The sequence below is a fragment of the Ascaphus truei genome, chromosome 1 (genome assembly GCF_040206685.1).
Source record: "Ascaphus truei isolate aAscTru1 chromosome 1, aAscTru1.hap1, whole genome shotgun sequence".
Lineage (NCBI taxonomy): Eukaryota > Metazoa > Chordata > Amphibia > Anura > Ascaphidae > Ascaphus > Ascaphus truei.
This window is the reverse complement of record NC_134483.1, coordinates 468,558,074-468,580,132: the sequence shown is the minus strand read 5'-3', so window position 1 is coordinate 468,580,132 and position 22,059 is coordinate 468,558,074. Positions and strand designations below refer to the sequence as shown.

General features: G+C 42.9%; 1 protein-coding gene across 9 annotated transcripts in view; it reads right to left on the bottom strand.

The window, feature by feature from the left end:
* The window catches only part of FRYL (FRY like transcription coactivator), a 297,074-nt gene that overhangs the window by 161,081 nt on the left and 113,934 nt on the right, over positions 1–22,059 (bottom strand). For all 9 annotated transcript variants that reach the window (XM_075566772.1, XM_075566765.1, XM_075566781.1 and 6 more), the window contains one exon: positions 6,145–6,344. In XM_075566772.1, coding sequence (XP_075422887.1) covers positions 6,145–6,264 — 120 coding nt within the window. In that variant the 5' untranslated portion in view covers positions 6,265–6,344. The remainder of the gene's footprint in view (positions 1–6,144; positions 6,345–22,059) is intronic.

Below are 22,059 nucleotides of genomic sequence, written 5' to 3'. Positions count from 1 at the left end.
CAGCCACTGGGAGATTTAGCTGCCAGCCGTTTCGACACAAAGGTATGACCCCTAATCTTAACCCCTTACCCTAAAATCCCCAAGCGGACCTCTTACCCCAAATCTCATAATCAGAGCCCTTACCCTAACCCCCAACTTTAACCCCTTAACCCAAAACCCCTAAATGAAGCCAGCCAAAACCAGGCAATGGAAAAGGTCTTCAACGGTCTAGTCCCTAGAGGAAGAGTTCCATAAAAAGGGTCTCATGTCATATACAGGTGCCTAAAACTAACCTGAAAATGCCCTCACCCCAACGGAAAACGAATTATGTTGAAATCTTAGTGTGCTGTTTAGTAAATGTATCGAATTACATTTATAATAAAAGGGAGATAGGACATTACATTCGCTTTTACCAACAGTTTAATTATGATGGCACCCTAAGGCTGAGTCTATGGTGTGGGAGACATCGCGAGGCGTGGTCAGATTGCCTTAAGCATTGATCGTGCCCATAGACTACGCGGGGGCAAGCGGGTGGAGGTGCGCGTTGCGCAAGAAATCAGTTGAAATTGTTTTGACGCGGCACTCAGGTCACGTGAGCGGTTCGCCCAATGAGGGTGAACCAGCTCCATGACGCCCCAAGAACGCCCCCCACGGCCCTTCCACCATGGCCAGGGAAAGCACCCGCTTCATGAGGATGACTTCACAGCATCCGCGTGGGCGAAGGCACCATGGCCCGGGCCTTACTTGAAAAAGTAACAATCCCTGTAAATGTAAACGTTGGTAGGCCTTGGACACACACGCCTGTACTTGCCGAGATCTGTGTCCTGCAGTGTTGAGCAATGGGGAGGGTGTGTCCGTGACATCACCTGAGCGGTTCGCCCTCATTGGCTGAACAGCACACGTGACACGGCCGTCTCGCGACAAAGACAAACCAGTTTGTATATGCACACTGGTCTACATTGGTTTGGATTTGGCGCGAGTGATATCCCGCGCACGGTCAGATCCACTATGGACCCAGCCTAATGCGTGAACTTCAAGAGGCAGTCCAAGCAATATCCTTCAGGTGTATTTATTTTATAAATCAGTTCTGTAGTATTAGGTAATTCTTATTACATTTCTTTTTTAATTCAACTGTTAATACCATTTTAATGAGTTTTAATATAATGAGCAGCCTTTGATTTCTATAGCAGGTTTTAGCCCTCCTCCCCAACCGTGTTTTTTAAAGTACGTAGAGCAACAAAACCGTAACTTTATAATGGTGCCAAACACTATTTACACCACTCAACTGTTGGAAAAGTAAACTAGGAAATCGCAGTATAATGACTGTTCTGCTCTTTACATATAGAGGAGCAGCCCGAGCAATATCCTACGTGTGAGCTTTCTATAAATAAATCTGTTCTGCAGTGTTAGATAATACTTACATTTGTGTTTTTAATTCAACTCTTATTGCCATTTTTAATGAGTATTAATATCCTGATCATCCTTTGATTTATATAGCAGATTTAACACTTCCCCAGCCGTGCAAGATCTTTGCAACACTTTCCGGTTTCTGATCATTTGTTACCAATATTCCCAGCAGTTTGAGCTGCAAACTGTAACAATAGATATTGTTACTTTAGTAATATGAGAATACATTGTAGCTGCTGAGTTACACTGACTGAAGGACTGGTTGAAACCATGGGAAGCAGTATCTTTACTGATCAATCACAGGAGAACTACTCGATCGGCAGCTTAGATAATTAATTTTCAATAAAAAAAAGGTAATAAAAGGCTGCATATATTATAATAATAATAAATATATATATATTATCTTTTGGGTGTCCGTGCCGTTTGGATTCCTCTTTAATGCAGCAGTCCGGGCGGGGTTGCCTTTTTGTAGCATCATATTTTCATTACTTTAAGAGATCTCTTCTTGCCCTTTCCAATGTGGTTTTTATTTTATTTTTATCTGATGCTCCATTCAGAAGATAGAATAGCATTTGAAATTGTTCAGGAGGTTACAATTGAGCTTTTTGAGATGAGACCATTTTTAATACTGTTTTATTTTTCTAAAGAGCAGGACATGCTCAGAGGACAAAGTATTGACATAATTATTCAACTCATATAGGCTTGTGTGGGTGGTTGTGCGATTGAACTAGATTGTATTACAGCTTACTTTCCATCTTTACCACCTCAATATAAATTAAAATGATGCAATGGGGTTTTTTTTTAATTCTGTTTTAAACACAACTGACAACACGTTTTGTTCCTTACAACATGAACACATCAAATGAGTAATATTAAAACACACAGCAACTCAGTTTGCCAGCTCACTCTTCCCCATTAAAAGACATACTATTTTTAGTAAAAAATTACTTTATGACAAAATAGGTTTTGCAGCCGGTATTTGGGGCATGGGAAACCCGTCCTTTTGGCACAGGTTACAGCAAACAAAAACTCCAGTAACAACCTACTATTGAAATGGCAGAAAACAGTACAAAGTAGCTGTTAAGAAACGATGTTCGCTTAGAAAACATATCTTTAGATGGTACTGCTGGCCTTGATGCTTTTGCACCTATGTGGGCCTCATGCTTCGTAGCAGGATGTGAGGTGACTTTGCATTCCACTATCTGAAAACACCATGTGTTCCGGGTCCTAGTCCATGGTTAGTAAGGGTGCTCCTCGGTTTCACGCCTCCCCTTTACGCCCGGGAAAGTTACACACCAAATACAAAGTCCTGAACACCATTTTGAAAAAGCCACTTTCCTTGTTTGAACACGTCATGTTAGCCTGTTGAACACCCTTGGTGATTTTAAGCACTGACATGGCTTAAATGTGACAGTTGCCCGCAATATTTAGAGCCCTATGTATACAGCTCCACTAAAAGCTATTTTGTTGAAAATGTGAGGCACAGAAAAGTAATACATTTATGTGATTTTGAAGTGTAGTGCAGCAATCTTTATGACCAAGAAAAAAATGACACATGGGGATGAAGGTGGAGGAGTCTGGGGGTTGTTGATGGTGCGCATATGTACTCAGATAAATTGCACTGATGTGCCCTATTTGTGCACCAGAAAGGCGTCAAATTTAGCAGGCAACTTCTTGACGTTAAAGGCAAATGCACGCAAACCGTTCCTAATGTATGACCGCCATGCAAAGGATGGTATGTCTGTCTTAGTTGAATCCTTCTATCAATTTAACCCCAATTGCAACAGAACTTATATCTAGAGAAGGAGTGGATCAGTTTTTGCAAGCTGAGTTTGGAGCAGGGGAACCTGGTTTAATTCCGGGTGTTGGCTCCTTGTGACCTTGGGTAAGTCACTTTATCTCCCTGTGCCTCAGGCATCAAAAACATAGACTGTAAGCAGCTCCACGGGGCGGGGACCTGTGCCTGCAAAATGTCTCTGTAAAGCGCTACGTAAAACAAGAGTGCTATAGAAGAACATGTAATTAGACTGTAAGCTCCTCGGGGCAGGGACTCCTCTTCCTTAATGTCTAAAGCACTTATTCCCATGACCTCTTATTTATATTATCTATTATTTATTTGATTACCACGTGCATTACTGCTGTGAAGCGCTATGTACATTAATGGCGCTATATAAATAAAGACATACATACAATACAATATGCTATTATTAATAATAAACATCTCCTTGGTTTGCCTTTCTGAGTTGAATAGGCAAACCCCTCCATTAATTATTATTGTCTATCTTGGCTGTGTCACATCTTATGTGACACATATGAAGAGTCTGTGGAGTTAATATTGGAGTTAGAATTGGAGGTGACGACTGCAAGAAGAACATGACCATGAACTTCAACAACAACCAGCATGCCACTGTGAGAACTTGACTTTCTAAATGCTCTGACATTATGTACACATCTATAGACTCCATTTCCAAGCTGCTACTGCTGCTGCTACACTGCCCTCCCAGGCCTGATTTATACACCTTCTCTTTCTATTTCTACTCTTATCCTCCAATACCTGGGATCTCTCTCCCTGCCTCTCATTATACTTCCTATTTGCGGTTTACTCACTCCTTTGTAAACTTTTCTCTTCTCACCAACTTCCCCACTCCCCTCCTATCCACATTTCTTCATCGCTCCTCCCCTCCACCTATGCCTGTGCCCATACACTGCACCACTATTTACACCTCTTTCCCAACAACTTCTGCACCTCTTAATAAAAAGCACCCCCACAAATCCTCTATTCCCCTCATCTCTCTCTCTCCTCCTCCCTTCTGCTGGGGATATCTTTCCTAATCCTGGACCAAGCCATATACACATCTGCTCTCGCCCATGCCTCCCTGCCACCTCCTTCCCTACTAATGCTATTAACCCATCTCATTTACTACCGACCAACCATAAAACTAACATTGCAAAAGAAGCAATAGTCTGCACTCATGGCTACTATCTCACACTCAGTCACACCTTCCAACCATGGTGTCCAAGCACTGCCACCTACAGCACTTATTCCCTCACCTGCTGTCTCTGTATGTCTCCCATTATACCACTTAGATTGTAAGCTCTCCGGTGCAGGGATTTCCTTTCCTAGTGTCTGATTTTGCTGCGCATATTGTATTATAAATTCCCTGTACTGTATTGTCTTTGTGAAGCGCCAAGTACACTGTTGGCGATATAGATATATACATGCACACATACACATTATACAAATATACACACACACACACACACACACACACACACACACACACACAGAAAGCACACAAAATTTAAAACCATGAATAATGTCATAGCAACATATGCTGCTAATGATTGAAGGTGAGAAATGTCATTTATTTTACACAATGGGCTTTTTCAGTATATATATATATACATATATATATATATATATATATATATATATATATATATATATTATATATATATATTTTGCCTCCTTCGTTTGTGCTCACTCCACCCCACTAAAGTTTTGGCACATATCCTTGGTACATAGAATGACCAATAAGGCTAAGGCCCCGTTGCACGCGTCCGCACGGCTGTCTTGCTTGCCGGCGGCGTGTGCAACTCACTGCACCGCGATCTGCAGGAAACTTTTTTCGGAGTGGGGGGGGGGGGGGGGGCGTGGCCACACGGCCAGGGGGCGCGGCCATGACGTGGGGGGGGGCGGGGCCAAAACCAAAACAAAGCAGGGCTCACAGCACTAGCTGGCTTGCCATTGGTTGATGGGAGCCAGTCTATGATTGGCCCCTTCGCATACCATGTGACGCGTTGCCGCAGGGGAACACCATTCTCTTGTATCCCGTGCTGGCTGACGCGTCACAGTACGTCGTCAGTTGGCAGTGAGGAGGGACTGGGACCGGATCGTGAGGTTAAACCGCAATGGTGAGTTGCGCTCACGCCGCCGCCCGTGCCATCGGGCGCAGCGGGTCCCAGCCATTAGAAGTGGATAATACCACAAAAAGCTAACCGGGGCATGGTGCGATAGCTATGGGGTGCCCAATGCCGCCCCCCCCCCAGAGGACTGGGCCTCTGATTCAGTCACCTGTGCTGAAGCAGGGACTGATTGAGCCACCTGTGCTGAAGCTGGGATATCCTAAAAACCTGACCTGTTGAGGAGGCTTGAAGAGCGAAGTTAAGCACCCTGGAGTTAGCTAACCTAATGCGATCTAGACTAGAGATTAAAACAGAATACATAGATACAGTATATTCTAATCAGAGAAGATGCCTACGAATAAGACAAGACAGAGAAGAGCAATCTTTATTTAATCACTGAGAAGATTGCTTCCAGTATGTCATGAATCTGCTTTAAAAAGTTCACTCACTCCAAGTCACAATAAAAATCAATGAAAAGGCAGAGTTAACATTAAAACATACAGAAACTGCTGCAAGCCACATAATAGATCAGCCGCTAATGTTTGCCATCCTTTACAGCAGAGCAACACCTATTCTCCTAAGAACAGAAGAATCTTTATCACTCCTGAAAATTGCCACAGAAAAACAAACGGCCTGATTGAGGCTAGAAACAAGTCGCCACGGAAGGTGATATCCATATACAGTAGTACTATAGTACACCTTATTACAGCATTAGAAGATGAGATAAATAATGGTGTGCGGCATACTGTACAGCATCAAATTGTACGGTTTGGGGATATGCAGAAAAGTAATCTGCCTTTTCTTAATTACGCTGTCTTACAATAGAGAGATCTCATTTTAGTAAAGACTCACCAGGGGTTCAGCCATCACAACTTCAATTTTCTTTTCAGCTTGCACTGCAAATTCTGCGAAGAGGCTCTTGATGACATATTCGCCGGGTTTGACATCTGGGTCAATGGTAATGTTTGACATGATGACACTTCTCTTCTCCCAGGTGGAGGTGTTGATGGGAGAGACCCGGCGCTTGTTCACACTGCTAGCTGGTGTGGAGGCTGGAAGCGAGAGAAGACCAGAAAGAAACACAGATCAGCCATTATAATGTATGGTGCCACCCCCTGGCAGCAGAATATCTGGCATGGCTTACTTACAACTGGTTATTGCACTCTACACGGAAAGAATAACAAGTTATGCTTTTGATTTAAAGAAAATAATTATTTATAAGGGAACGTATTTGATTTTTGCATCCTGTGAGATTAAATGTGACCATATCCACCTCTTGAAGTGTTATTTATATAGTAGGTTTGCTAATCAAAAAAAAGTACAATCCCACTCGGTCTGTATAATACACATTTTTTGGAATACATTTTCTATATTTTCCCTTTATCATCATGTTGTGAAATACTAAAGATGTTTGATTGATACCCAGCGTAGCAAACTTTCCATAATCAAAATTATAACACACTGTTCATATTATAAAGGAGAGGGAGTGGCTCAGTGAGTAAAAACACTGACTGGCACTGAGAGTTTGAAGCAGGGGAGCCTGGTTCAATTCCCGGTGTCAGCTCCTTGTGACCTTGGGCAAGTCACTTTATCTCCCTGTGCCTCAGGCACCAAAACATAGATTGTAAGCTCCACGGGGCAGGGACCTGTGCCTGCAAAATGTCTCTGTAAAGCGCTGCGTACAACTAGCAGCGCTATACAAGAACATGCTATTATTATTATTATTATTATGATCTATTGTATGCTGTTCATTTAACAATGGTGGGTTGTTTTGGTGCGTTTTGCCCGCTTATGTTTTCCCTGGCATCAGCATTTACCATGGGGACCTCGGGAGGGAGGAGATGGGGAGGGGGCATAGTAATTTTTTAGCAGTGAAATGATAAGCAAAGGAAACTTTTATTTTGATGGTGAATAGGAAGTTCAGTGCATTTTTAAAGCAAAATTCTGTTGAAACCAATTCTCATTTCCCCTGCTCCATGTGTAAAAGTAATATTTGACTTTTTTATATTGCTTTATACCGAGATGGGATCTGCGGTTCAACAATTCTATATAGCCTCTCGCTCAACCTGTATGCGACAGATAGGTGCATTTAAGAGAATAATTATGTTTAAAATCAGAGGAGTACCACAGAGGGGGTTAAAGCAAAGCCCAGTGATGTGATGCGAGTCACATCTATGATATAGACTGCAGGTATTAGCCTGCTTTAACCCCTCTCTGGGGTACTCCATTACGATTTTGTTTTTGTATCTGTGGTTAAATCAATCTGTGATTAAGGGGCAGCACTTTGCAACCTACATTGTGACTGCAACACAGTGGCTGCACTATACCACGCAATATACACAGCGCCACTACTTTAGTTGTTTCATTATTTAGGAGATGTTTGGTAGCTTACAAAATGTGGGCCCCAAAATCTCTGAAGCACAACACCAACAATCCCAAAATATACAAAGGAAACGAAAGGCTGTTTGAACTACACAATCATAACAAGTGATATTTCACCTTTAACCCGGTCAGTGACCTCGTGCCATTCTGACAGCGGCACAACAGCAGTATCACACACACACACACACTCACACAATGTCCTTGAAACACCGACCACCCGACCCTGGTTCCAAAATGGCACTCACTTTCTGCCACTACACATTTAACAGAAATAAGATACGTCAAATACAAACGATCATTTATGGCAAAGCTCCATCTAATGTAGCTGCCTGGGAAGGGATGTGAAATCAGAGGAGCTAAAAATGAACACAGCTCAGCCCCCCCCCTTCCCACAGCTCCTGAAGGACAGCATACATTAAAACAATGCTTTTCCTTCGACCATTTCTGAAATGGCAAAGTTCAGATAATGGCACAGTCAATTTCAAAGCAACACAGCTGCACTGACACTTTCCTTGCATGACACAAAGGTGCAAGCAAAAGGGACATTCTTGCTCGGAATATTTTACAGCGTTTCAAAGTCATCCCAAAGAAAATATTTATACGAAGAAAACCCTCCTCCAACTCAAATCATTAGCGACGTGGAATCTCCTTGCACATGCAGGATGTTTTTTTCCCTTACAAGGAATTCCTATTTATAGGATCCAATTGCTGAGAAAACCATACGTAGTTGGTTAGAACTTAGTTACTAGTAGTTCATATAAACCTGGTTAGAAACTGAAGCCAAATACAGAATTGCTACATTTTATGTTTACAATTCTCTTTGCAAATGCACTGTTCTCAAAAGGATAGTGTTCATATATGGGATTGTAAATTCCTTGTTAACGCAAAACATTAGACTATATTCAGATGGAGCAGACATTAACGTGCGATTTTGCATTACCGCAGTCAGGAGTTTTACCGGCCAATTTGCAATACAACTCAATGGAGTCCGCGAGATGCCAAAATGTGCAATTTGTTAACCGCAACGTGGCTATTAGCGCCTGCTATATGTATACAGTACACTGAAATCATAACCCAAATGAGTTTTCCCATGGGGTGCAATTCAGGTTAGTCGGTGGCTCCCTTAGGTGACAAAAGAAACAGTTGAAACACCAGGGCATGCTACCACTGTAATATAGAATTACAATATATTTTATTCACACCGCGCTTATTCATTCCAAAGACCTGCACAATTACACCTCAGAGGCCTTTATGCAGCTACCGGTAACAGACGTGTGTGAGACACGATGCTCAACTGCAGTCCTCAAGTCCCCCCCAACAGGTCAGGTTTTCAGGCTATCACAGCTTCAGCACAGGTGGCTCAATCAGAGGGTCAAAGACTGAGCCTATGTTTGAGCCACCTGTGCTGAAGCAGAGATATCCTGAAAAGCTGGCCTGTTGGCAGCGGGGAGGATGCTGGAGGACTGGGGTTGAGCACTTCTAGTTTAAGGAATGGGACTTGTTCCTTATTTATAAACAAACCTGACAACATGTTGTTATTTATTGTGTAAATGTCCAGCCTCTCTTCCCTTTCCTTATTTTGTTTGGCTAATGATGACAGCAGAATTCATTTAAAGGAAAAAAGAAATGGAAGACGCAAATAAGTAAACATTTTACTTTAAAAGGTGAACAGGCACCGACGTGTTTTACTTAGAGGCAATCCAAGCGGGAGTTTTTTATTTTATTATTATTTAGAATTGAAGCAGGGGTTCTTCAGAGCTGAAACCCGTTCATTTCAGCTCGGGGGACCCCTGCTTCCGGAGATTCTTGCCGCTGTGGGGGGTGCCGGTAGCCCCTCAGCTCGGCTGGCAGGGATCACGTTATGGGGGAGTTTCAACGCTCCCGTGCCCTGTGGGCCAATAGGAAGCTGTGACATCATCCGGTGCGGCTTCCTATTGGCCCACGTGACGTGGGAGCTTTAAAAAGCAGAAAGATAGATACCCCCTGCGGAAGTATTTCTGGAGGCAGGGGGTCCCAGGAGCTGAAATGAATGCGATTCAGCTACAGAGACCGCCTGCTTCCATCCTACGTTTAAAAAATAATGAATTAATTAATAAAACCCGCTTGGATTGTTCCTATAACAACACTTTGCATGTATGGTCCTCTGAGTGTAATTTAATAGGAGCAAAAGAAAAGAACTGAGCATGTGCGCACATTCTAAATGAATCTGGATGGGGGGGTAACGAATAGATCTTTGAACATTTTGCTTAAAAATATATATTTTGAATATATTGAATACTACCAGCACATTTCTGGAACTCGTGTACATGACGGCAATCAAAAGGAGGACAGGAGAAAGGAACAATATCATTGCAGGATTCCCAGAGGTTGAACTGAGGCACAAAGAGATAAACTGATCTGTACCAAGATCACACAGAGTGGTAGAAGATGGAACCGAACCAGTGAAAAGAAAAAGGTGCTTTTGGTGCAATGCTCCATTTTAGCTCTCGGCTGTGTCACGCGTAAGAAGCTTGTTCGTGAAGCTTCCTTTATCTGCCGCACGTTGTAAAAAAAGTAGGTTTACACCGTGACAGAGCAGGCAGCATTATTTTGGCACGATTCTTGGGATCTGAGTGTATAGCGATATCTAAACACAGAACAATACACAGAACAATACTAACCGCTCAACCTTAATAAACAAGTAATAGTGAAGTATCTATCTACATCTATGGGGTGTATTAACACCAATTAAAACCAACATTACTTGAAGACTGTCTGCTTTATGGTATTAGGAATTTTTGGCTGAGTGCAGAAATGGGTAATCTTTTTTGATCCCTCTTGGATCCTTTTGTTGGCGATATCTGCAGAAACTTAAGTAAACAGGGGCCAGACCATGCAATGCTAAAATAGCCATGACTAAATGTTTATGTTTTATTTATTTATTACAAGGAGGAATGACAATGACGTTCCAACAAAAAATAAATGTGACTGCTGAAAAACAACTTAATGAAGGGAGACACTGGGAAGATCCACAAGTGAAGACTGTACTAGTCAATAATAATAATGTTTTGTTCTTGTATAGCGCTGCTAGTTTTACATAGCACTTTACAGAGACATTTTGCAGGCACAAGTCCCTGCCACGTGGAGTTTTCAATCTATGTTTTTGGTGCCTGAGGCCCAGGGAGATAAAGTAACTTGCCCAAGGTCACAAGGAGCCGACACCGGGAATTGAACATGCTTCAAAATCAGTGCCAGAGTCAGTGTCTTTACTCACTGAGCCACCTTCTCCCAATACAGGATAGAATTAACTGTAATTGACGTAGAAATTATTTTCAATACAGAAAATGTTAAGTGACACCTGCAAGATTTGACCTACAACATTACAATTAAGGTCGCTGGCAGAAAGCGCATCGCACAGCTGATGCTACTGCCAATTATAAACCATGTCCCAAGTTTATGGTACAGCACTCCAAACTCACCTTAGCAAACCAGACACCCACTCGAACTCAATATACCGCTTTGTCCTACAATGTAACAACAACACACATCACTGCGAAATGCGCAAAGAACTAGATTGGTCATCACTTGTGTCTACGCGTAAAGTTCATCCTTCTTGTCTGCAAATACTATCTGGGCAAGCAACCTGCCTATCTGAACAAGTTCCTCACCCCTGCAACACACAGTACTGATCACCTGAGATCTGACTCCAAAAGACTGACTCCTTTCTCTTACCGTGCACCCCACAACTGGAACAATCTACCGGAGGCTCTCAAAGCTCGTTCAAAACGAAGGCGGTCTCACATTTTAATCTGCTCTGTAATGTTACATCCATCCATAATCGGAGAATGGATTAAAAAAAAAAACCTGTAAATACTTCTATGAAGGAAATACAGTTTTAATTCTCAGTGTCTTCGCTTTCCTACCGTTTGCATAACTCTGCAATGGATCAAAGGGTCATGCCCCAGTCTTGTCATTCTCCATTGTTTATCTGATCTTGAAAATTACCTACATTATTCAGAGCGTTTATTGCAGCTGGAAAACAATGCCATGTTGGAGATGTTTCCTTTTGCACCACAGGGGCGCTTGATCCCAGATTTCCCACATAGTGGAACACAATGTCATGCCACCAACACAGAACAAACAAACAGCGCATTGTTTCATGTGAATAGTGTGGTGTGTTCCACGAGCTGTAAATATGGGGTTGTGTTTTGTTTGCCATTGTCTGTGCATAATGCAAGTACAAGATCTCATTCTACAGAAATGTGGTAGTTCTAACTCTCTTGTGACTTGCTGTAAATCTCACTAAGCGTATTGCACAGCGGATGCATAGCCTGCTTTATGCAGAGGTGGAAGTGTGATGCTGCCTTCTGACTTTCCACCACTTTCTTTTCATTTATTTTACAACCATTTGTTAAGATTTTATTAACTTTTTTTTACATTTATTTTAAAGTAACATATTTTTTCTGTTCTTATAGCATTATATATATATATATATATATATATATATATATATACACATAATCACTTTAAGAATATAAACAAGGGCTTGTCTCATTGTTGAAAAGGACTGCGCTCTTCTTTCAGTACATTCTTAATGGCACTCCATCCACTGTTTCACCCAAAATCGAAGGCTGTGACACCGCCGAATTCCCTGGTCTGCAGAGAGCTGCAGGGGGAAAGACAGGGGAGGGGGGGGGTGACAGGGGCACGGCCATGACATCACCTGGCAGGTTCACCATCATTGGCGGAACCGCTGGAGGGCGTGGCCTAGCGCTCCTACTCTCAATTTTCTTGAGAGCAGGAGTTTGTCAGCGCAGCCCTCGCAGCGGCCCCGGCCCCATTGTGGGGCGGCTCTTGTCCCTGCAGCTTCCGTAAATGCGGCGCTGCAGTAGCCAGCGGGAACCTGGCCTAATACTTTTTAAGAGAAGGGGGAGTTCTCTTGTACCGAAGTGAAGGTTTGAGACACGATGCTCAACTGCAGTCCTCCACAGGTCAGGTTTGCAGGATATCACAGCTTCAGCACAGGTGGCTCAATCAGAGGCTCAAAGACTGAGCCTGGAAAGCTGGCCTGTTGGCAGCGGGGAGGATGCAGGAGGACTGGGGTTGAGCACTTCTAGTTTAAGGAATGGGACTTGTTTCTTATTTATAAACAAACCTGACAACATGTTGTTATTTATTGTGTAAATGTCCAGCCTCTCTTCCCTTTCCTTATTTTGTTTGGCTAATGATGACAGCAGAATTCATTTAAAGGAAAAAAGAAATGGAAGACGCAAATAAGTAAACATTTTACTTTAAAAGGTGAACAGGCACCGACGTGTTTTACTTAGAGGCAATCCAAGCGGGAGTTTTTTATTATTATTTAGAATTGAAGCAGGGGGTATTCAGAGCTGAAACCCATTCATTTCAGCTCGGGGGACCCCCTGCTTCCGGAGATACTTTCCGCTGTGGGGGGTGCCGGTAGCCCCTCAGCTCGGCTGGCAGGGATCACGTTATGGGGGAGTTTCAACGCTCCCGTGCCCTGTGGGCCAATAGGAAGCTGTGACATCATCCGGTGCGGCTTCCTATTGGCCCACGTGACGTGGGAGCTTTAAAAAGCAGAAAGATAGATACCCCCTGCGGAAGTATTTCTGCAGGCAGGGGGTCCCAGGAGCTGAAATTAACGGGGTTCAGCTCCAGACCGCCTGCTTCCATCCTACGTTTAAAAAATAATGAATTAATAAAACCCGCTTGGATTGCTCCTATAACAACACTTTGCATGCATGGTCCTCTGAGTGTAATTTAATAGGAGCAAAAGAAAAGAACTGAGCATGTGCGCACATTCTAAATGAATCTGATGGGGGGGTAATGAATAGATCTTTGAACATTTTGCTTAAAAATATATTATACATTCATTAGCTACTGTTTTAATGACTCCTGATAGCATAAGATTTTTACTTTGACAGTTTCCTACACAATATAAATGACTCTAGTAACCAACTATTTCAAAATTACCAATGCAAAAAGCTGGCAATCAATAATAGCTATTGCAACAGCCTGCACCTGCATTCAATTATAAAATGAAGACGTTGTTTGTTTCATGGATCTGTTGTCTCCCCCTGCCTAGACCCCCCCCCCACCCCACCGCTGCTCTGCCATTTCCCAAGTGAGGTGAAGTAAATCCAATACGAAAACGAACATTACTTTGAAGGTAGAATCTCCCACAAAATCCCATTGGAGCTAAAATACATCATAGTAGTAATTAAGCAACAGTTTTAGTTTTAAGGAAACACAGCCTCTAAGTCAGACAGACTCCGAGGCCCAGATCCATCACGCGCCGGAGGAACGGGGCGGAGCACCAGATCCAGCGTTACGTCACAGAGACTTGAATGGATACGAGCGCTGGATCGCGTAGGCTAATAATCCATACCGGTGTCTGATGAACCCAGGTTGGACTGGGGGGGTTATGTGCTCTCCCACAATCCCCTGGTTGTTACATCCTCATTGCTTAGTGCTTCATCCCAAGTGAGGGCAGTGATCAGACTGGAAGATCAGCTTCATGTTATTCAAATTGTACCAGGTTATTTTATCCCAAGAAATTAGATTTTTACGAGCGGCCTGCAGGAACATTGACGGATAAAAAAACAAAACGTTTTGTAGATTAAGTGTAGAGGGAATTGTACCGTCAAGGGGCAAAATCTGGGTTCCAACAATGACTTTTTCATTGCAAGTATACCCCATAAAAGATTATCTGCATTTACAGATATGGCCCAAAAGAGATGACATCATTTAACAAATGTCAAATTATTAACGACATGATGCATCAAATTAAAAACGTCCTTTTTCCCAGAAGGGCCTGCAAGGTGTTGCATGCTCCTGGGCAGTGATGGAGTTAAGATGCACAAGTAATAATATATTGTCAGGATGAAACACTATAAAACCAGCACATTCTCCCTTTGATAACTGAACACACGTGTATCTGAAAATGGACGGTTCATGCTGGTACGACAGACCCAAGATGAAAAGCTTGTTTGATGTCCATGTGCACATATCACAAAATAACAAAATATAGGATATTCATATCCCTATAAATGAATTAAAAACAAAAGGAGCGTTGTGTATGGCTGCCAATATCTTACATTTTACAGCATTACAGTTCTTGAAATATTGAGTGGACTAGACCATGTTAAGGGAAATTGGGTTCCAGTACGGATTTTGTCCCTAACGTTGCTGAATAGTCGTAAACCAAGTCTGAAATCCAGGTTTCAGCAAATGGTCGTGTCGAAGACCAACTTCTGATGTAAATCAGTTTAACCGAACATGGTAAATAAATGGTGGGTTCTGTAGTGCCAAAATACCCGGACTATAAAAAATATGTAGTAACAAAGCATATAGGGCAGGGGTTGGCAAGTCCAATACTAAAGGGCCACCAGCAGGTCAAGGTTTCAGGATATTCCGACTTCAGCACAGAGGCCTGTCATTGACAGCCACCTGTGCTGAAGCAGGAATATCCTGAAAACCTGACCAGAAGGTGACCCTTGAGGACTAGACTTGCCCACCCCCGATATGGGGGCACATCACAAGAAGAGATGTAATCTCTGTAGTTTGCATCACGCAGTTGTGCTACTCAACACGAGTGATTACATCTATGTAGTTTATTTGTGTGTGGTGTGCTGGGCTCCCTATATGCTTCAGAAATACAGCTAACGCTCTACCAGCAAAATACCCCCAGCGTTTACTAAAACCTAGTAACACACGCAAATCGTATGATCTTGTGCCAGATCAGTTTCAGACTTGCACTACATGGAAGAACAAAACTGCTGCAACTGCTACACTAAAAGCTAAATCAAACTACGGTATGCACTGTACTGTACATAGCACATCTAGATGTGGTTTGTTGCAGCATTTGTTATATTATTATATAGCACCGACAGAGCATGCAATGTTTTAACACAGCATATTGCAGTCCCCTAACCTTTAGAGCTCACAATCTAATATTGCTCAAACTGAGATAATCTGCTTGAAGGGCAATGACATTACCCCTGAGCTACTCCTTCAGCTATTATTCTCTTTATTGATTTTGTAATAATATAGATAAGACAAAATGAACACTTCAGGCATTTTGCAGCTATTGTATATAACTAGTGTCATTTGTAAGCGGAAATATAATCACCTACGGGCAGAATAAAACATTTCCATTACTTCTCAACACCTGAATGTCATGGCAACAAAATGCATAAAAGGAGAGTGGGAAAAGGAGCACCGTCTTTGCACTGAAGGTCTTTGTATTTAACTACAGCCATTAGCACAGATATAATCTAAGCAAACGGAAATAAACATTCTGCCCCATGTAACAATGCTTCAGGAAAACCACAGCAGTCGCACCTCCCATGGCACAGTGAGGAGTTTGACATTATGCTGCATTGGGAACCCAGAGTACTGCACAAAAACACAAGCACAGTGACAATGCAAAAACAGAGAGGACAGGCAGGGGGGAGGGAAGAGAGATAGAAGAGAAGAGAGATGAGAGGGGGGAGACAGTAGAGGGGGAAGAGAGGAGAGGGGGAGGGGAAGAGAGGAGAGGGGGAAGGGAAGAGAGGAGAGGGGGAAGGGAAGAGAGGAGAGGGGGAAGGGAAGAGAGGAGGGGGGGAAGGGAAGAGAGGAGGGGGGGAAGGGAAGAGAGGAGAGGGGGAAGGGAAGAGAGGAGGGGGGAAGGGAAGAGAGGAGGGGGGAAGGGAAGAGAGGAGGGGGGAAGGGAAGAGAGGAGGGGGGGAAGGGAAGAGAGGAGAGGGGGAAGGGAAGAGAAGAGAGGAGGGGGGAAGGGAAGAGAGGAGAGGGGGAAGGGAAGAGAGGAGAGGGGGAAGGGAAGAGAGGAGGGGGGAAGGGAAGAGAGGAGGGGGGAAGGGAAGAGAGGAGGGGGGAAGGGAAGAGAGGAGGGAGGAAGGGAAGGGAAGAGAGGGGGAAGGGAAGAGAGATGGGGGGAAGGGAAGAGAGGAGAGAGAAGAGAGGGTGGTGAGAAGAAGATAGAGGAGAGACAAACGATGGGTAATTTGTTAATGCCGATATGTACTGTATAGTATGTCTATTTATATAGCGCCATTAATGTACATAGCGCTTCACAGTAGTAATACACGTGGTAATCAAATAAATAACAGATAATATAAATAACAGGTCATGGGAATAAGTGCTTTAGACATAAAAGTAACATTAAGGAAGAGGAGTCCCTGCTCGGAGGAGCTTACAATCTAATTGGTAGGTAAGGAGAACGTACAGAGACAGTAGGAGGGAGTTCTGATCTGCAGGGGGCCAAACTTTATGTATCATGTGTCCAGTGTAATCCACAGTGCTATTCATATGCTTCTTTAAGCAAGTGTGTCTTAAGGTGGGTCTTAAAGGTGGAAATGAAAGAAAGAGGCACTTTAGTATTTTAGTAGTTTGATATATCCATATAGTAACAAGCCGTCTGTACCCAGATACGCCAGACTTCGTAGCAAAAATGAGCATTGGGTTTCTGGCATGTAAGCTGATTTATTGCAGGGTCTGATAGCAACATGACAGTTTTTCATTGATTAAATTATAGAGGTACACGTAGCAAAAATGGTGCAAATATTTGCATATGCGTCAATCTACCCCAGCAACGTGAATCTTGCTAATCATGCGTGTTACATTGGCGCAGATCTCTTTGGAGCACCGTGCAACGCCACCTAAACCTGGCAGATGGATTCAGTGCAAAGATAGAGGGAAACTGCATCAGTTATAGATGCAACCTTTGATACATCTCTTATAATTATGCTGGTTCTTATCCCCCAACTCCTCTTAGAACAGGGGTGGGCAACTCCCGTCCTCAAGGGCCACCAACAGGTCGGGTTTTCAGGATATCCCTGCTTCAGCATAGGTGGTTTAATCAGTGGCTCTTATAAGCACTCCCCAAAATGTTCATGGTGCAAAGTGCAGCAGAAAAATGGATCGAAGCACTTTGATACACTGACGCAGTCAGAGACAAATGATGCAAATTGTCCCTGCTTTGTCAGTAATGTTGCAGATTACAACATTACTGATACATATCCCCCATAACGTACAGGACATTCAGAACTCTTCAAGAGGAGATCTGTGAGGTTTCAAAAGTCCTGTACACAATGATGTAACCAATGAAGAACTTCATCTTGGTCCCCTAAAAAGATCCACAGCATACAGCTAGAAGAACATTTCAATATGAAGAGGAGTATTTCCGTTGTGCTGAGTGTTCGTGTGTGTCCATTTGACTTAGTTGGATGCCACCACACTTCCAAAGAAAGCCTCAGAACACAACAACAAAATCAATCTCACTTGGGTATGGCTCTGACTCATGTTAATGACAACAAGGCCATTTGGATTAGGTGGAGCATTTGAAGAAGAGATACATAAACATGAATGACAGCTCCATTCTTTAGCAAAGGTTGCAGCAGTTCCTTCCATGTACCACCTCCACAGACCAATCTCGCTGGCCATTGTTTCAAATGTCTCTAGCGGTTCAAACCCAGTTACAGGCATACCCCGCATTAACGTACGCAACGGGACCGGAGCATGTATGTAAAGCAAAAATGTACTTAAAAGGGAAGTACTACCTTTTTTCCACTTATCGATGTATGTACTGTACTGCAATCGTCATATACGTGCATAACTGATGTAAATAACGCATTTGTAACAGGCTCTATAGTCTCCCCGCTTGCGCACAGCTTCAGTACATGTAGGGAGCCGGTATTGCTCTTCAGGACGTGCTGACAGGCGCATGCGCGAGCTGCCGTTTGCCTATTGGGCGCTATGTACTTACTCGCGAGTGTACTTAAAGTGAGTGTCCTTAAACCGGGGTATGCCTGTATTGCACAATGTTGTGTTACAATCTGAACAAATGTGAGGATTCCAGAGACTTTGAAATGGCAGTTTTCGGGCTCAATGTGTAGCAATTAATCAAGAACTTTCCGGACTTCTTTCATTGTTTAGTGTAGCGTTTGATTATAATAGGAAACAGTGGGGTTTTCAGGTCTGTCACCTTGAACTCAGAATTTTAAATGTAACTGGTCTAGTATAGGCAGGGCTGGACACATGAAATACTTAGGAGCCAACATTCTAAGTAGTCAGCGTTCTGTTCGGCGCGTGGACATGAAGGTAGCATTCTGCTTGATAACCCATCATCCCTCCCCCCGTTGGCAGCTGCATCAGTGTTTGTGTGTCAGTGTGTATCTGTAACGGACACACACACACACGCCTCTCCCCTCCCCCTGCGAAAGTGCACATTGAGAGCAGGGGCGGGCAGAGTATAGGAGCCCTCTGGTTATCTCCGCCCCCAGCCCTCACGTGGCCTCTGCCTCCTGCTCTCCGATCCCCTTTCTCCTCGCTGAGATGTGCGGCAGTGACTTTACCTGTCTGGCTTTGATGTCGCCGGGGTGTTGCCGGGCTGCGGTGATTGACATGTCTGTCATCGCTGCACACAGCACAAGCGCCTGGGGGTAAATTTTAGGCTTCCAGGATTTGACCATCCCAGAGTATAAATATCTATAGCCTGGCTGTATTGTAGGGTAGTATGTAAGCTCTTTCCATGCAGGTACAACATTTTGCAGCCACTAATAAACTTGCACATCAGGTACAATAAACATATTGACTCTCACCCAGTGCAAGTTTAAATAGCTTCTTTGAGACTCTACAGATGTAGCAGACATTTCCCCCATTAACGCACAAAATGCGTTAAATACCACGTTATATCATTAACAATCGTTTTCAATAGCAATACTGTTAAACAGCACGCCATCGTTAACGTAATGTATTGCGTTAACAGGTGCAATACCGTCTGCTACATCTGTACATACATCTCTTTTAGACTTCCAAAAAACCTCAACCCTGCAGGGACGTACGTGCCTGAAAGAGGATTGTTGTGAAGAGTGCTTTCCTTTCCCTACTACAGATATATATGTATGTATGTAGCCTATGTAAGCAAGTAAAAGGCTGATAAAAGCAATTTACTTTTTGCTTACATAATACTTTAAAAAAGAAAACACTTTAAACCCATACTTAAATGTCCAATATTGGCTTCCAGGGTCTGATTCAGTGGGTAAGATATTATAGTATTGAAACTGGAGACACAGTAGTGTGCGTGTGTGTGCGTGCGTGCGTGCGTGCGTGTGTGTAAATAAGCATATGGTGCGTCACAGTTTAGCTTTTATACCAATATGGTTAAACGTAATTATCTCTGTGGGGGAGCTCAAAACAACTTTGTTCTACTACTTTAATAAAAAAAAAAAAACTGCTACAAATTCCATATAATCATTACTAAACTATTGGGAATGATGTTGAGATATTGATTGGTTGGAGAGGAAGAAATTCACGCTTTTAAGGACAAATTTTCCTTACTCAAATAAGGATTATTATTTATTGTAATTCAGATAGAATGTCATTATGGTTCCAACTTTTTCCCCTATAAAAAAAAAACATCACTGCCTTACTACGCATCTGGTTTATGGCCTACTACCAATTTCAGTGAAGAACAGACCCTTTAAACTTGGAATAGCTTAGGGGACAATTCTTAAGTCCGACTGCAAGACTCGGGCCGCACCAGAATTTTGTTTTATAAAAACACTCATTATAACCAACACGTACACTTATCTTGCGTTTTTCTTATTAAAAATACATAAATGTCGCCGGTATCTCTCCCCCATCCCACCTCTCTCCCCCTCTTCATCACTCTTTCAACCCGCCACAAACACATCAAACACCCGCCACCACAATACGCACTTGCCCCATGATACACACACACAAACAATAACAACCCTGCCCCACAAACACACAAACATATACAATCCCTCCACCCCCCCCCCAATACTTAGTATTACAAAACTTAATACTAGAGCGCGTGTAGCAACTTAGATAGGACACCCATCTCAGACCTACAACCAGGACCTACCGAAAACATACAGGGGAACAACGGGGAAGAGCAACAAAGGTCGGGAAACATGAATGGGAGCAGGGAAGTTGGCTGCCAGGGTATTAGGGTCTGTTTGCCAGGCTCTGTTTAAAAAGGGAGGTTTTTAATTCCTTTCTGAATGGAAGCAAAGCTTCCTGTTTCGTAAAGCAGCAGGGAGCTAATTAAACAGTCTTGGGGTGGGAACTTGAAAAAGTTCTCCCTCCAGCTTTATTGACCTTAAACCAAGGTCAATCAGTTGAGGGGTAATGGCAGATCTAAGGGCAGAGAGACTATGGTTCGCCTTAAAGGTGAGGGTCACCATCTTAAAATTAACCCTTTGCTTTACTGGGAGCCCGTGCAGATCTTGAAATATTGGCGAGAGATATTATGTTGATATGTTGTTGGAGATCCATCAGCAAAGAATTAGCAAAATCCCGTCTCCAGAGGACCACAGCCTCTGCTGCTATATGTAGATTGGTTTTTCGAGAGAAACGCCTCAAATTTGTCTCAGCCGATGGATTTGGAAGTAGCAGTTTTGATTTTTAGATCGCTGAAGGTGTTACTCAGCACCTCAGGTTAGAGGGGCATTTATCTTTAGCCCATCGCTTTTCTGCCGAAAGCATGGTCAATCTCTGGATTCTTAACTCTTGAGAAAACCAAGCGCTACCTTTATATTATTTGTGGGACATCAATAATTTAGCAATAATATCAGGAGCAGCAGCAGCTGTGATATTGAACACCAACGTGAAGTATTGGGGATAGAGGGAGGAATGGAAGACTTTCTAAACTGTTTAGCAAAGACTAGGGTCTATATACTTTTTGACTCCAGGTAAGAATTTTGTGGGTGAAGGTGGTTTTGGTTGGGAGATAGCAAGTGCAGTACAAATTCAATGAAGGCATGATACGACCAATCCAGGCTATGGACTTCCATCAGAGTAGAAGATATACCAGAGGTAAATACTTGGTCCAGTGTGTGACCAGCAATATATTGCTGTTTCAAGGCCATTGTGGAAGCTAAAGTGACACATTCTGTTTGCTCATTTGTATGTACAATAACATCTGCAGTTTACACCATGTGAAATTTAGCGTGGAACAGGCGAGGATAGCTTATGTGGGGGGTGCAGATAGGTTGAGTATTTTGGGTCTTCATCGTTACAAATAATACAACACCTCTGAATAACTACCATGTTTCAACAGCCCCAGTGAAAGATGCCATTGTACTTATATTCATTGCATTGTAATGACTTCCATTACATAGCATGGAAATCCATTCCAGCTTTTACCACCGGCAGCTTCATTTTCAAAATATGGAGTTTGCCAACTACATGGAAGCATAACGAAGAAAAACTGGATTAGATCAAGCAGCTGTTGGGGAACTGAATCCCATCCAGTGGGACTTGGAGAAGATTTCTATCCGTGGACCTTTTGTGAAGATGCATGTTCAGAGGAAGAATGATATGAAATGAAAATTGAACAGAGATACATTACATATAAAA